Source organism: Hordeum vulgare, chromosome 3H (genome assembly GCF_904849725.1).
Source record: "Hordeum vulgare subsp. vulgare chromosome 3H, MorexV3_pseudomolecules_assembly, whole genome shotgun sequence".
In the NCBI taxonomy this organism is placed as follows: domain Eukaryota; kingdom Viridiplantae; phylum Streptophyta; class Magnoliopsida; order Poales; family Poaceae; genus Hordeum; species Hordeum vulgare.
In genome coordinates, this window is record NC_058520.1 from 562,281,580 (window position 1) to 562,298,809 (window position 17,230).

Below are 17,230 nucleotides of genomic sequence, written 5' to 3' on the forward strand. Positions count from 1 at the left end.
GTGTTCCTGCCCATTGGCAGCCCATCAATCCTATCTATCCTGATGTGCACCAGGAACATCAATGACTACTGAGCCTGGAACTTTGAGAGGAATGGCAAGTTCTCCGTCCGTTCGGCTTACAAGATGCTTGTAGCGACTCGCCAACGCAGAAAGGCCTGGCTGAATGGCACTTCAAGTCCTTCAAGCTCAAGCACTGATGCACACTCGTGGAAATCTCTATGGAACATAGAGATACCGGCTAAGGTCCATATGTTTTTGTGGCCGCTTTCGAAACTTTCCCTCTATACGGAGGACGTCAGAGCACACTGCAACATGACAACCTCCAATGCTTGTGAACTCTCTGGCGCTCGAGATTCATGGAGTCACTCACTTTTTGAGTGTTCGATGTCTAGGTGTATTTGGGCCCTAGATCGGGGAGACTTGGTGGATTGCATCATATCTAATACAGAAACAAATCCAAAGAAGTGGATCTTCACATGGATGGATGCATTATCACCATTGTTGGAAAAGGCAATGCCTAGGAGGCGCTTACGCACGCCTAGGCGCTAGGCGATGGCCAAACGCCTCGCTTAGGGCATAAGCGAAAGCCTAGGCAAGACATGCAATTAACTTTCTACCGAGAGAGAAATCATGCCATATTGCACTAATGTGTCAAACGAGCCATATTCCAATAGCAGTAGCTGGCAGTTAACTTATATGTATGCTTTTAATTAAGATAATACACATATAATAACCATAAATACATCCTAATAGTAGAAACTATATTACCGCCTAGGCACTAGGCACACGCCAACCGCCTCGCTTACGCCTACCGCCTTTTCCATCCTTGATTATCACATGCTAGCTTTATCCTTCTGGCGGTGACACTATGGGTTGTTTGGCATGCACGAAGGAAGGACATTCGTGAGGGATCTTTTCAGAGTCCGCATGCGACCAACGCCTTCATTGTTAGACTCATTGCACAACTAGAGTTGTTGAACCCGAGTGCTTGGGCTTCTACGCAAGTTGAGCAGCGGGTTGGTGTTGTTCAAGTAACCCGAAAAAGGTGCACCGCGCCACCAATGGGACATGCCAAAATCCAAGTGGATGGAGGTGTACTACGATCCAGGGGAGGCTCGACGACTGCTGTATGCCGAGACGAATTTGGGGACCATCCTGGTAGCTCTTTGTTGGTGGTTGCGGGTGTTCTAGATCCTTCCATGTTGGAGGTTTTTGTATGCACAGAAGTTGTGGCCCTCGAAGAAGATCTTCTACTACAAAATTTCACTGTCTCATCACACTCCAAGTAGGTAGTGGAAGATATTGCCAAGGGGAACCAAGGTCGGTACGGGTCTATCATCACGGAGATTTAACTTCGAGCATCAGTTTTTAATTGTAGTTTTATTTTTGAAAGCTGAAATGTTAACGGCGAAGCACATGATTTAGCTAGGTACTCTCGTTCTTTGTTCTCTTGGTCCGAGGTGCCACATTTGGTTGCTCACTCCCATGACCCAAATTGTATCCCACCCCATGTGGACTATGATTAATAAATCTTACCTTTCCCCTAAAAAAACTTTTCTCTTTGTGTTTTTTGCTTCCTTTTCCTACTTTCTTTATACTTCCAAATATTCTAAATATATATGACAGAAAACACACCCCATAAAACAATTCAAAAATATATATTAAACTAGCATTTGTAAAATGTTAAATGTGTATAGAAAAAATGTGTCTCATGTATACAAAAAATATAAAAACAAATATGTATGAAAAAAGGTGATCATGTATTTTCAAAGTAATAATTAAGCATTCAGAAAAATATTAGCCATATATTTTAAAAAATTAAATGTGTATCAAGAAATGTTGCTGATTTATTCCAAAAAGAATGAACATGTATTAAAACATTGAACATAAAAACATAATTTTAACAAAAATATTAAATATGTATCAAGGAAATGTTAATCATATATTCCAAAAGTGTTAACCATGTAAAAATATTTATAATATATAAAAATGTTCAATGTGAAAAAAACGAAGAGTTAGTAAACACAAATATTAAGCAAATAATAAATGTTTTAAAAACAATGTTACTGACATATACAAGAAATGTAGAATGTGTCCTAAAAATATTGATCATAGAAATTTAAAAGTATTGAAATGGTAATCATATATTTTGTAAATATTAATCATGTATTAATTTTTTTTCTCATATTGACCAAAATATACAATGTGTATGAAAAAACAGTTATCAAACATAAATTGTTAAAAAAGTTAATTCCATATTTAAAAAAAAGTTAAACATGTATAAAAATAGTCCTAGTTTGTACGTAAAATTTACAAGATGTGTATGAAAAAAATAGACATGTGTTAAAAAAATAAATGAAGAAGAGAAGTGAAAGCCGAAGAAAGAAAGAAAAGAAACACCTCGGAAATGAACAAAAAACATAAAACACCGGAGAACCTGTGAAAATCCATGAGGAAACGAAGAAAGAACAAGAGAATTTGAAACGAAAACAAAAAAACTAAAGAAAAAAAGAAAGAAAAAACTCAGTGAAAACCGAGTATAAACGAAGAAACCCGTTGAAAAACAAAATAAAGCAAAGAACCAAAGGGAACCATGAAGACACAAAGAAAACCAGAAAGAAACCATGAAAAATAAATAAAGAAAACTGATGAGAAACAAAGAAAAACAAACTAAAATGAGAAAGAAGAAACCTGGACCGACCAAGCGAGCGAACGAGGGGCGAGAGATCGATCGATCCGAGCGAGAGAGGAGAAGAAATGGGCCGACCCAACACCTACCCAAGAGAGAAACCCTTCAAGCGAGAGAAGCTACTGTCTCACTGTATGCGGGATAGCTCTGAGACGCATTTAGTCGACTTTGGTGCGACTTCGAACCTAACCAGGGAATAGGAGCCGAGTATTATCAGACTGATGGGTTTTCCGAGGCGATATCATCTCGAGAAGAACACGAGCCTACTTTTACATCTTGTTTCAGGCGTGTTTTTCTATTGGCACGAGCCCAAAAACTCAAGGTGCACATCTAGGCCTTGCTGCTGCAAGTGTGAACCACACCTGGCCTCCTTAAAGGACCGTAGACTTAGTCAAATTTCTATAACTTATGTGAAAAATGTGTGCCAGAACTCATAGTTTGGTTATTAGTGCTAACATTTGTCTAGGAGAGAAGTCCTAGTATTGCCAAACTTGTGGTCCTACTGTGCTAGCAACATAAGGTTCACCAAATAGTGATTAGAAGATTTAGAAAAATACATTGTTAAGTATATTTTAATGACCTAGCAAAAAATCAATTCGTGGAAACCACATGCAAAAAGGAAAACAAATATGTTGTCAATAGTCACTTCACACCTCTTCTATATATTTGTCGAGAAACCCACATGATCCATGCCTATTCATCATCAAGATGAACCTCTTGTATGGTATGGGCGGAACTATGTTGGGGCATAACCCGGCCGTGACCCGCCAACATAGCAATAAATACTGAAGATTTAGGGGGTCATAGTAGGAAAGTTTGTGAGGTTAGCTTTAACATGGCATGTTTGGCCCGCCCAACGAATTTCCAGTAGCTCAGTCACTCGGTATGTAGACATCGGAAATAATGAATAACAATATATCAAATGTATACCGAGTTACACGTGCTTGGACGCAATTGGTCATAGTACATGCGAGCTTTCTTTCCGAGGAAAACACTCATATGAGCCTGGAGTGCAAAGACAACCGATATCACCAAAATGCATGCATAGGTCAACAAAGAACAAATGACCGAAGTGGTGAGACTGTCCGCATGTCGTCGTTATCTTTGCTTTGGCCGCTGCCTCCTTCATCCATGTCGTCACGAGTGAGCAGACCTCACCTCTTCGGCCACAAAATGCTAACCAAGGCGATACTCAGACCTCTCCTCTCTCCCTCTTGTGCCATCTAGCCCATTATAGTTGTGTGCCTCTTGCCAATGTCGTGGTGGCTCACCAATGAAGCCCATGTCGTGCTCTCAGCGCAGTGCCACCGTGCTGAGCATTACAACCCCATCTAATTCCAGCGCATGTGCACATGCCTTCCCATCGTTGTAGCATGTTCCTGGCGCATTGCCGCCATGCCCGCGCTCATGCCATGGTTTAGTGCAAATTACATACCTAAGGTAAAGCATAGTTGAGCCGTGGACCCACCCTTGATTAACACAGTTTGGCAAGCCTTGACCTAGGCTCCATGTGTAAGTTGGGGAGAGGAGTTGAGAGATATTTTTATCCATTTTTTCCTAAGGGCTCACATGTAAGTGAAATATGCAGAGAGGGTAAAACCGTCCAAAAATGTCCCATATTAGATCAAACGCATTGGGCTAGGCGAAAAGTGACACAAAAAAGACATTTCCTTAAGGACACTTGACAAACACATGGGCATATCTGAGCAGTCTAAAAAATTAGGGCGAAATGTGAGTAGTGGGTTCGAATTAGAGGCGAAAATGTAAATGATCCTTACAAAAAATCAAAACTAAAAGAATGTTTATGGATTTATGAAAATTTCTTGGATGTTTAAAAATATTCATGATTTTAACAAAACGTTCACAAATATTTTAAAATATCCACAATTATAATATACTCGTGTATTTTTAAAAATGTACATGATTTTTAGATAATGTTTGCAAATTTTAAAAATTCATGCGATTTTCAAAAATATCCATATATTCCAAAAAAATATGTAAATTATTTATTAGAATATGTTAACGAAATATTAGAAAGGTGGAAAGAAAGAAAAAAAATGAAGGAAAAACAGGGAAGAGGGGTAGAAAAGAGCAACTTAAACCCATATACTATTGTTTTTGTGGGAAGACTATCATGACTAGCTTTATTAAACATAAACAGGAATTACATTGTCGAAAAGTCTAGAGATGAGACAAGCCTGAGGCTCATCACACCAACTACTACAAGCCTTATTACAAAAACTCTAATTAGCTAGCACATGCGCCGCTTGATTCAAAGAACGAACACAATGTTTAAAAATAACCTCCCCAATAAGTGATGAAGTATCCACACATTCCGCAAAGATTGCTGCATCCTTATTCCACATATGTTCGTTTGTCCCGTGCACTAATTTTTTTGTTTTAGAAAGAAGGGGCGCACATGGCCTGTGTCTAATGAGAGAGAGGAAGGGATGTAAACGGGCCGGGCCATCCCACGTTCACACCCCGTGCAAAGTTCGGCCGTAAGTAGCAGGCCTTGTGCAAGCCCTCTAGTGTAAGCCCTCTGTCAGTTGCCCACAGTGCTGCTCTGAACGCCCCGTGGACTCTTGTGTAGGAAATATAGGTTCGTTTTTCAGCGTTAATACTGATACGTCATACCGACCTATGCCATCCGAGCATCCTGGTCTTTAACAACTGGTCGGAATTTCACAAAAGAAAAACCCTGGTCGGGGGAGTACGGACCCCCTGCATCTGGTAGGAGGACCGAAAGGCCATGGTGATGGCTTGGCGGTCAGTTACAGGTGACCGAACGATCGAAACATGCGTGTTCCCCCTAAAAAAAAAAAAAGAAACATGCGCGTTCGATCCCGCCTTAAAAGAGCGGGCGGTGGCTGGAGCGTGGACCCGCCTAGAGGCACGCTTGCAGTACGGAACGAACTGGCCACAGTACTTGCATTGTAGCAGCTCACCGCCGGAATTGAATTCTTCGCTGGCCCAGCGCAGGAGTATCCCTGAAACTCTGCATCCGTTGGGATTGGATTCACTGCCAGGGCCAAACAGTAATGTGGTAGAGAACAACGCGTCGCTCGTGTCGTGTGCGTCCTTTGTCATGTGGCCGAACAGTCGCGCGACTGTAGGAACATTCGATCGGCAAGTACGGAAACCCGGAGAGATTAATTGCATGGCATACAATCATGAATGAGTCCACTCCAGACTCCAGTCCCCAGCTAGCACCGCTCGCAGCAAGAGCTGTTTAGACCCGTGAATCAACCACCGCAGTTAAGCCCGCCCGGTTCCACAGGGCCGCCACCGGCGCCGCACCGCTCGGCCGCCGATCGAATTGCTGTACTGCAGTATGGTGGACGGATCTTTTCCACACACCCGTCGGCCGGCACGCGCGCGCATGGTGACCCTTCAACGAACACGTACGCTGCCACGATGCATGCGCGTGCCGCGTGCGGTGTGTTGTCTGTCACCTGGCACGCACGCATCTCGTCTCGGGGACACCCCGGGCTTTTCCACCCTCTGTAGTACGTACGACCTTCGTCCCGTCCATCATCATGCACGTACAAGTACTCCTACTACTCACTACCAAATCGATCGATGGACGATCGACCCCCATGGTCCCGTGGCGGCCGCAATACAGTAGGCACTCCAACGAGAAAAAGAGCCATACGGAGTACGTCGCCGCTGCTCCAGCCGTTAGTTACAATAACGAACCTTTTCGCCAGATGAGAGTAGTAGGCCGTTTCAACGAGTTGATCATGCCGCTCATGCATGTCGATCATCCGGTGCAGGACACAGGGGGGGTATAGTAATCGCGCGAGCCGCGCGTGCGCGGAAAGCCGGCCTTTATCGCCTCGGAAAGCGCGCTTTCCGCCTAAACTTGCGCCTAGTTAGCCATCATCACCGGCGGCCGGTTTCGATCGCCCCGATCGTTCGATGCGCAAGCTGCTCGGGCGCCACGGATCCGTGGGCCAAAAAGCGACCGGTCGACGGGCTGGGCGATCGAATGGGGGCGATTCCGAAATGCGACGGGGGGGTTGAGGGTGAGGTGCGTGCATGGTGGCGCTCATCATGGCGCGGGCGATGGAGCTAGCTCGCCGATCCACGGGCGGTAGTACCTACGTACTCGAACGCTCTCGGGCCCGGCCGAGCTCACGCGCGCTTTTTCATCGGGCGCGCGCGTACGCACGCGTGTGCAAAGCCAGGGCGCGTACGCGCAGGCCTGCCGGTTTGTGTTTGTTTGCTCCAGCTAGCGCGCGCTCGGTCGTCCTCCTCCTCCTCCGGTTCCACAAAGGCGTTGCGTAGCTAAGCCCATGCCACATGGTCGACGCTTATTATTCATCCATGCGTTCGGGGGATCTCTCTCTCTCTCTCTCTCTCTGTCCAGCCGTACGTCGAGTCACATTCGATGACGTCATCCACCAAGGCTTTCACCGCGTAGGTACGAGAGTGAGCTAGCCCACATGGCATCTTACTAGACAAGGATTTGGATACGTATGGATTTTGTGTGGACAGGTAGATCGAGACGTGTACAGTACACACCGGGTTAAAATGATGGGAAAAAGCAAGTGCAGAAGTTGTTTTTATACTTTTTTTTTACGATTTTTTTAACCTATTCATCAAGTATCAAGAAAGTACAAAGAATATCAGAAGTAAAAAAACACATTCAGGTCCATAGACCACCTAGCGACGGCTATAACACTGGAACGAGCCAAAGACGCATCGCCGTCATCGCCCCCTCCGTCATTGGAACCGGACAAATCTTGTTGTAGCAGACAGTCGGGAAATCGTTGTGCTAAGGCCTATAGAACTAGCGCACCAGAACAGTAACCGCCACCAATGAATAGAAGAGTAGATCGTAAGTATCCAACCTGTAGACACACCAACACAAACAAACGAAGACCGGATCCACATGGATCCACCGAAGACAAACGTTGACTGTATCCCATGAGATCCGTCAGAAACAAACCTCCACACGCCCTTCGACGATGCTAGGAGCACCATCGAAATGGGAGCTAGGCGGGGTGGACCTTATTCCATTGATTGAGAGCCGCCTCCGCCTCGCATCTCTGAATTGGACACAAACCCTAACAGAATTTAAAAAAACATCAGAAAACGGAGCCCACTCGCTGGCAAGGACCGGGATCCACCACACCTCCATGGTCCTAAGACCACATGAGACGAGGTAGACCGGCGCCGGCACCGACGGGAGGTAGGAGAAACCCTAGCACAAGGTGTAGGGTACGGACGGCCAGCCACCGCCTTGCATGGTGTCTTGTATGCATAAGTGCAGAAATTCTTTAATTTTCAAAACTTAGTTTTTTCCAACATAAAGAACCTTGGTTTTTCTAATAGATGTGCGACATTGTTGGTGGAAGTGAATGTGAATCTGCCAATTTTATGCCAAGAAAATACACCGGGACATCACACAAATTGACATCTTTAAAACTAATCTTATAAAATGTTTTGAACTTTGTTTAAATAGAAAGTGGTCTAGTGAAACAAGTGTGTGTGCACCTATGTGCACCATTGCAATTTAAGATTTTACTCCCTGGTAATGCCCCTTACTCCGTTTAAATAACCTTGCCACATTACCCCCTCCCCCCGCCGTCGTGATATTGTGACAGGTTCTACCCTATCATGTTTTTTTGCTGGTAGTTGCGAGACGTGTACCTGTTGAATTGTTTGGATTGCTTATTACATATGTCATGTGGTTGTGAGACATGTACTTGCTAGGGGCATTATCAAATTATGTCAAATACCACATAATCAAATTGAACTATATATATTATGTTAATATTTTCCAACATATACTGCCTCACCACACTAGATCTCTGCCATGTAGAATAAACCCACAGCTAATATGTGTCTGAGTTATCGACCTATTCAGCTGCCACATCATCCTGACATGTGTCGGTCATGACATTTTGAGGAAAATAATACTTCCTCCATTCCAAAACAAAGTGCACTATTTTTTTAAGTCAACCATGCGCGAGTTTGAACAACTTTTTAGTATAAGTATCAATATTGACAATATCATAAACAGAGTTTTAGCATTTTATTTATTTATTATTATAGATGTTGAGATTTTATTATACAACTTTGATCATCACAGAGAAGTTTGACTTGCATGAAAATTGGCGCAGCTTATATTTTGGAATAGAGGGAGTAAGAATGAAAGCAATCAGCTACACTAAGGGCTAAAAATGTTGCAAGATTTTAGAAATAGGTGAATGTTGTCACAAGGTCAAAACTAGAGGGTATAAGTTGGAATTTACACTAAATTCATACCGCGCCTCCACATTGTGTTTGAACTGTTGTTGTATGACCTTGAGAGTGGTTTTATTTAAATCATTCATTTATTATTTTTTGCAAGATATAATCTATGTATTATAGGCACATTAATATTACTTTTTGTGTGTTAAGTTAGCAAAATAACCCTAATCGTTTGGTACCGCAAAATTAATTTGTTTTGAATTTTTTTAACATTAACATATAGCACATGCTAGTCCAATACTTAGTATATCTGCATATGGGCAGATGATGGATAATGTCAAGCCGGGGTGGTCCCCATAGTACATTTTTTTAAATAGTATCGTTCTCCAATCACACAATAGTATTGTCGTGGAATTGCAAAATAGTTATATTATTACCCTATCGCAAACTCTATATTGTCGCATATGTAGGCATGTAGAGAACTAGGTGAGGGGTCAAGGCCACCCTTGGTACAAGAATTGCAGTTATATGTAGTCGGTCATGCTTGTTCAAGGATTTTATTTTGATGTGGTGCTTTATGTGAACTGATTAAAAAATAATGGGCTCCCAAAATCTTAGTGATAGCGTAAGGGTGTGTTTGGTTGCTGTCATGGACTGGAATGTCACGGGTTGGACCTGTTACTAGGCATCGTTCCGGCGTTTGGTTTATCAACCGGAACATAACCCACTCATTCCACCTTAGGAAATATTCCATCCAGATTCGGAATGTGCTAATACCACCAAATCGACGGAATCACATGGAACGAGTCCTCTCCTCTCCCGCAACCCCATCGCTCGTCTCCTGTGGCATCACTCGACCTCCTCCTTCCTCCCACTCAGGTGCGCCGCCGGCCCTCTCCCTCCCACTCAAGTGCGTCGTCGGCCCTCTCCCTCCCACTCAGGCGTGTCGTTGGCCCTCTCCCTCCCTCTTTGTCGCGCCGCCAGCCCTCTCCCTCCCTCTCTGCCGCGTCGCCGGGTCTCTCCCTCTGGAACGGAATTTTTGTTATTCCATTTTTCATTCCATGCTTCCCAACCAAACACTGGAACGGAACCATCTTATTCCACTTTTTTGCTCGTACCAAACACAGGAACAGAACCGACCCGTTCCTCTAGAATGGAATCATTCCATTCCACGACAGTTGGTTCTTCAACCAAACACACCCTAAGAACATCCTCCCTAGTTGCGTCATCCACAATTGTTTTTAGATAAATGGTCGAGGCCCAACGTTAAATCAATGACACACTTACAGACTGAAAGCCCACAAAAGCAACACAAAACCGAAAAAGAACAGAGCAACATAACAACTCAAGATACAAGACACACAAGAAAACAGCTAAGCCGCCGACGCGAACATGCCGAAAAGGAGGGGAACCATGGAGGGTGATCCAACGCCGGAGGAAGACTGTTTGCTGTCAATACCTTGAGAACACACACGGCTGACACGCCCTCTGATTCCGCCTTCGAAAAGGGCACACCCTGCTCTCTCGCCCTGGCTTGTAGGGCGCTATGTCGTCGGAAGGCAGAGATGCTTCACCCGAGCACGTATGAATATGGCACATGCGGTGGCCTAAAGGGACGAAGACATGAACGAGTGCCTCACCTCGCAAAGCCACCACACACATGCACCACTCGCCATCGACACAAATTGCAGCATAAGACCCAGGACATCGGAGTCCCGAGCTGATGGGGCTCACCAGGCCGCGCCCGAAGAAGCCGCCGCGCGTCTTCAGATCTGGCGCATGGTCTCCCGACCACCGCCTCCTCGTCGCCTCCGCGACCCAGGATGCATCTCCAGCGGACCCCGCCTGGTGCTGGGACATGTTATCACTATACGACATTCGTTGATGCGTATGCGTGTGAGTGTCTCCGTTGTACACATGTCCACACATATATGGGTACACACTATACGACATCGATCGATGCATATGGACATGTTATCACACTAGTCTTTACTCTTGAGTACCCCATTTACCTATTCAATTCCGATACACATCTTTATTAATGACCCAAACTGAAAAGTAGTTCTCGTGACACATAACATAACAAGAAGCAGAGAATCTAGAAGTACCAAGAGCAGCACTATATATCTCAGAAAACAGCTTGCTCCTAGCTACGAGTATGATCTCGATTATCTCATGCACGGGCCAAGTAGCTAGCTAGACAGGAGGTATCTTAACTCCCCACACCAGTTTGGCCGTGCATTTCACCTCCCTTTCCATCCCCACACACATCTGAGAGGCCCAAACTGGGACAACACCGCCTTTGCCCTACGTACCATCCACCGGTGAGCGAGTGAGTCCATGACACGCTCTGACAAGCTCCTCCAATAATCCATGGCAAGAGAACACAGTGCTCCGACTGTAGATGCAGAGAGAGTGGGAGAAGAGAGAAAAGACAAATGCTGCGCTCACATGATTGCAGCAGGCCAGTATAATCCTCGCGTCCATCTCTGACACGGTCCTGTAGTACACCCCGACAGCACCCCCGGCCTGCAAGTTCTCTCTTTCCTAATCATTCCGATGAGGCAATCTCTGCCATGGTCATCGCCCAATCATGCAGCTGGCGGCATGGCATTATTATTTTATGTGTCCAAAGTCAGACAGTTAAAAAACGAGGCACTTTTGAGTGGACACATGCATGCAAGTACATGCGCCCATCCAGGTCCTGTATCATGTCAAATCGATCGATGAGGTTATTATATAGACTCATCAGGAATTACAAATTATCTATCCTGAATTCTCTTGATCATACCGGAGCACGTACTACCTGAGAAAGAAGGGATGATCTATATATGGACTGGCCAAGAACGCTATAATGGTCTAATTGTTCGTTTACTCAGAAGAATAATAACTGTGGGGAGAGAGAGAGAGAGAGAGAAAGAGGGAGGTGTACAAGGTGGAGTTGTACCGGTTGCACAGCTAGCCATGCACGGGTGCATGCACTGTTTGCCGCGCACGCGCTTCCCCCTTGATCCGTCACTTGAAGCCGGCGCCACCGTAATCCCTGCCCGCCACCGCGTCGGGGATCGGGTTCCAGTCCCAGATCTTGTCGGAGATGGCGGCCAGCGACATCGGCAGCGTTCCCAGCGGGGTGATTGGTTGCGACGGCGGCGTCGGCAGGGGAACGACGAAGTGGTTGTGGTGGCCGCCGGTCGACGCGGGGCTGTGGTAGGACGGCAGCTGGGCGGCGCCGTGGCCTACCAGCGTGCTCAGCTCGTCGATGGCCGCGGCGGAGGCGACGCCCATGGAGGCCGCGTTCACCAGGTTGAGCAGCGAGTACGTCGAGGCGAAGGTGTTTGTGCTCTTGGAGTACTGCTGGTACAGCAACGCCGCGGCTCCCTCCTGCTGATGACGGTCGGCTGCCGCGGCCGACTGTAGGAATCCTAATGAGCCACCGGAGGGCTTGACGGTCTCTGCTACCTGCTGCCGTGGAGCAGCCGCCGGCCTGTGCGCCTGGGCGTGATCCGTAGTGATGGGCGCCGGCGGCGACGTGCACTCGCCTGCCTGGAGAAGGTGGAGCTTGGAAGGAGTCGGCGGCGGCGTGGGCGTGGACGTCGACGATGACCCTTGTCTGTTGTCCTGCCGTGCCTCAGCGCCGCGGCGGGAGGGCATCGTCGACCGCGCCGAGGAGGGGTGGCCGCGGCCGTCGTCGATGCCGGTGCGCTTGTAGACGCGGCAGAGAGAGATTTCTGTCTGCAAATTCATGTACGTACACGTAACACGTGAGAATCGTTCGGCAAGGAAAATGTGGCATGCGAAGAATTTAGGATCTATATACTCCGTTCATCTTCTGCTGAAAATTTAGTTGTAAACTCGATTAAGACTACAATTGATTCCGGTCAAAAAGATTGAGGAATCTAGGATGGAGTTCTAGGTTCCTCATTTCTTCAAGATGCTAGCCATGGTACTATAAAATAGGGGGATATCCAATCGAGTGCGTACTGCGTAGGTTTTTCATGGCAAGAGCACCAGGTGCAAGATAAGGTGAAGAAGATTGAAGCCCTAGCAAATTAAGTTGTAGATCTGAAAAGGCATATGCACTAGAAGTACAACAAAAACAAGATTAGAATTAATCCCCAAAATTGGTACCTCACAGCAGCACAAACCCTAGTTCGAGTCTTCTATATACTGGCTAAATTACTTTGCAAATTAATTAACCAGCTCATCAGTTTCTTGTGCAAATCGATAGATCAGGAGGAGAAAATCTACGAGATAGCATGGAATTATGGATACTACCTTGTGGTATCGGTCGGTGTCGGCGGTGGGGAGGCGGTACTCGTTCATGATCCAGCTGCTGCGGACGCCCTTGGGCGCCTTGCCGGAGTAGAAGACGAGCGTCTTCTTGAGCCCGATGGGGCGGCTGCTCTCCGCCCGGATCATCCTGTCCGCCCCCGTCGCCTTCCAGTACCCCGACGCCGTCACCCGGTTGGGCCGGTCCCCGTTCCGGTACTTGCGGTCCCTCGGCACGTAGAAGAACCACTCCTTCTCCCCAATCGCTGCCAGCGCTGCAGTCGCCGGCCGGCCGGTCAGCCACACGCACGCACAAGAAATTCAGCAGAAAGATCTGAATTCTGAAAGAGGCAATTGAATAGAGTGATATTGTCGCCGACCTGGGAGCTCCCAGGGGTCGTAGCGGTAGAGGTCGAGGAAGGTGATGAGCTCGACATTGAAGCGCTTGCCCTCCACCTTGCGGCGGAGGTAGAACTCGATGAGCTCCTCCTCCGTCGGGTGGAACCGGAACCCCGGCATCACCAGGTCGTCCTCGTGCGCGTCACGGCCGCCGCCCTCCTTAACGCCACCCGCGCCAGCTCCCGCCGCCGCCACCGCAGCGGCGCCGCCCTCGTATCTGCTGCTCATGCCGCCTCCCCAATTCGCATAGGTTGCTGGCTAGCGAGCTAGGGCAGCTGGGTGTTAGCTAGCTAGCTAGCTAGGCGAGCACGGGAGCAAGTTAAGTGGCCAGCTAGCTGCTTCCTTCGTCTGGCGAAAAGGAGCTCGGGCCGGCCGGGGTGCGCGTACGCAAGTGGAGAATCGAGCGAGAAGGAAGGGATAAGATTAGTGTTTGGGCCAATATATATCGATCGATCGGAAAGCACAAGGGATTAGCCGATCGTGGGATACGTATTGCTTTACCGTGCGTGAGTATTCACTGGGCGGCTCGCTCTCTAACCACTAGTCTATTGGGCTGGCTATAGCATCCCTAGCTACGCGCGCACAGTGGAGTGGCAACGGCGATATGTGAGCGAGCCCTGACGCATCACACACGGGAGGTGGAAAGCGACGGAGGAGCCGAGTTAAATAGGGGGAAAAGGACGCCTCAGGAAGAGTACAGCTATGGGCGGTTGCCCGCTTGCAACCCTGTGATTGTGCCCCGGTGAGGTGAGGGGAGTGATGGATGGAGTGCGTCTGCATTCTTTTCATTGATTAATGCGGTGGCTTTGGTGAGTTTGTGTAGCCTCCTCCTTGGGCTCTCTTGGGTCCACAATGTAATATGGTAAATATTCTCAACTTGAGCCAGAATAATAAGTTATTACGCACCCATAATGCATTTTTTTCTCTCATGTTGCACCAATTTATTATCCTTAATTGCATCTTGAATGTGGTTATTACTCTGCTGCATAAGGCTGGTTGTAATGGGGATACTAGTGTATGAATATCATACTCCCTCCGTCACGGTTTAAAAGGCACAGTTAAACTTGCGTGCGTTTTCTAAATAGATAAGGTTTAAGGCGCGAAAGCAATTACTCTTATTAGTCATGCATGCGCCCTTCCAATTTGCTGATTAGGCATTAGTACTAATATTTTCTCAGTTGATTAGGCCCATTAGCATTTACACCTGCTACATCTCACAACCAATCGATGAGTGCCTTGGTCCCAGAGATTTTCAAGCGTGCCTTCTAAACCATGACGGAGGGAGTAGGATAGTTCATTTATTGCAATGGATGAACATAGTAACACAATATTTAATATGATACGGTATCATGATATGATGCTCGATCTTTTCTTTCTTCATTTAATTCTATGCCACCTCATCAAAATTTAGTAGTTGGCATGCTTGATACTACATATGATACTCCCATTACGACCAGCCTAAATAACATAACTACAGTGTGGCATTGACATTTTGCTACCATCTCCATAAGTCCAAATGAGAGAGTTCCACTAGCACAAACAACATTTGCTAGAGCTAACCAGGGACTATGACCCCGCTAATTTATCACTGAGCCAAGCTTGTCTGCCCATTCTTCATAACAAGTGTTGAAACCGCAAATCACACATTATGTTTGAGTGTTTGTATATCCCCCGCTTCTGGTAGTGTACGGGTGGCTCATATCCTCTCCCGCCCCCATCCTCATGGTTTCATGCCCCGCCATTGTTGACTTGGTTGTTGATGCATGTAAGTTTCACATCAATGGTTGCCCGTGAACCCATGTCTACTTTGCCCCGTAGTCTCTCTTTTGAAGCTTCATGCTATAACACTATGTTGTTCCGCCCTTATATAATAAAAAGTTCAAGTCGGGGACATTTGCACTTGCTAGTGATTATTCGAAAAGGGTTTTGACTTCCGAGTTAATGTTTAGCATTGTTACACCTGCATCTAGTACCCCTAGTGGGTTTTGATTGTTCATGACTCCTAATGTGTTTGTTGAGTATACATAGATGATTACTCATTGAAGACATGGCTTAGTCGATGTATATCAACACCTAAAAATCGCGATGAAACACTGAAGAATTCGGTCTGCCGCCTGAAGCACTAGAAGATATACTGAAGTTCTTGGTTCCGGTTCTTTCTTGTCATCATTTTAGTGTAGTCATGCGGCATCACACGATTGCGGGGAAAATCACTTACCGGAAACAACAAGGAAAAGTTAGTTCTACAACACAAAGGAGTGGAGCACACCAACCATAAGCACAATGACCATTGCTTCTCACGTCCTGCTACAAAATCCTCCTCGACAAAACCCAACCAATCACTTGGAATTTTTCTCTCGGTCATCTTTACCCAAACCACCTACCACAACTACACAACCTCGACGATTCATTTTGCACCTAGGTAATCACAAACGTCGTTCTTTAATGACCAAATCTGCAAGCCCTAGGCATGATGACATTGGTCTAGTTTTCTATAGGAAGTTTCCGTCCATCTTCAAACTTACATTTGAACTTTTATTAGCACACTTATTCGACCACCAACTCTAAACCACATGTCTAAGCCGACCGCTAATGTTCTTAGTCCACCCAAAGGATGGAGCCCCATCACCTGCCGTTTGCCACCCCATCTCACCACAAAATTCCCAAATCAACACTAGTGCAGTTAAGTCCTATGCAAACAATTGTAACCCCCTTTCGCTGACACAATTTTGAACCATCGCCTTGCTAAGGTGTGCGATAGTGGTGGTCCATCGCATAGAACCCATAATAAACATCTACGATAGGGATCGAGGATGCATATGTTTTGGCAAGTAAAATCGTATGCAAAGATATAGCCTATCACACACGTGACGTGAAAAGGACGCGTTTGTGAGAAAGCATCTCAAATGTTTGTTACATAAAAAATTTGTGCGGTGATAGATCTATTGCACGTGCTCCACCTTGATGTAATGTTTGCAATGTAGACAACATCGAAGACAATTTATTTACGTGGCTCCCATTCAGAACGATATCTATCACAAACAGTTAATCTATTGTGATGTGTGCGATACGAACATCACACACGTTGAGAACAACAAAATGTGACAATGCTCTTGTTATTGCCCAAATTTCCTCATAAGAAGTGTGTGCAAGGTGTTCCTAGCACACACACGCTCTTCAATAGTGCATCATATTTGATGAGTCGTCATCACACATGTTTAAGGGACGGAAACATGTGTTCTTTACGGGTAATTGATACGTCTCAAACGTATCTATAACTTTTGATGGTTTCACGCCGTTATCTTGTCATGTTTGGATGTTTTATGTACCTTTTATATTTTTTTGGGACTAACTTATTAATTCAGTGCCAAGTGTCAGTTCCTGTTTTTTCTGTGTTTTTGACTCTTTTCAGATCTGATTTTGGAACGGAGTCCAAACGGAATAAAATCCCCGAAATGATTTTTTCCCGAACGGAAGAAGATCAGGGGGCCTGTGGGCCAAGCCAGGAGGGCTCCAGGGAGGCCACAAGCCCCCACTCCGCCACCAGGGGGAGGCGGCGGTGGCAGGGCTTGTGGCCTCCCTGAGCGCCCCCTGACCTAGATCTTTGGCCTATATATTCCCTAAAATACAACAAAAAATCAGGGGATGCACGAAAATACTTTTCCGCCGCTG

At 46.2% G+C, this 17,230-nt stretch overlaps 1 protein-coding gene across 1 annotated transcript; it reads right to left on the reverse strand.

Annotated features, from left to right (window-relative positions):
• Nucleotides 1–11,597: 11,597 nt before the first annotated feature.
• On the reverse strand, nt 11,598–14,131 carry LOC123440627 (NAC domain-containing protein 22-like). The gene is made up of 3 exons (XM_045117190.1): nt 13,540–14,131; nt 13,166–13,434; nt 11,598–12,622 (listed from the first exon to the last, which is right to left on the reverse strand). The coding sequence occupies exons 1-3, from the start codon at nt 13,784–13,786 to the stop codon at nt 11,906–11,908; spliced, it is 1,233 nt and encodes a 410-aa protein (XP_044973125.1). The 5' UTR covers nt 13,787–14,131; the 3' UTR covers nt 11,598–11,905.
• Nucleotides 14,132–17,230: the final 3,099 nt, after the last annotated feature.

Bases quoted from the DNA above. Each gene is read 5' to 3' on its own strand.
- LOC123440627 (XM_045117190.1), bottom strand. From the start codon at position 13,786: ATGAGCAGCAGATACGAGGGCGGCGCCGCTGCGGTGGCGGCGGCGGGA. The intron at 13,435-13,539 runs GTCGGCGACAAT...CGGCGACTGCAG, and splicing joins CGACCCCTGGGAGCTCCCAG to CGCTGGCAGCGATTGGGGAG. The intron at 12,623-13,165 runs GTAGTATCCATA...ATGAATTTGCAG, and splicing joins ACACCGACCGATACCACAAG to ACAGAAATCTCTCTCTGCCG.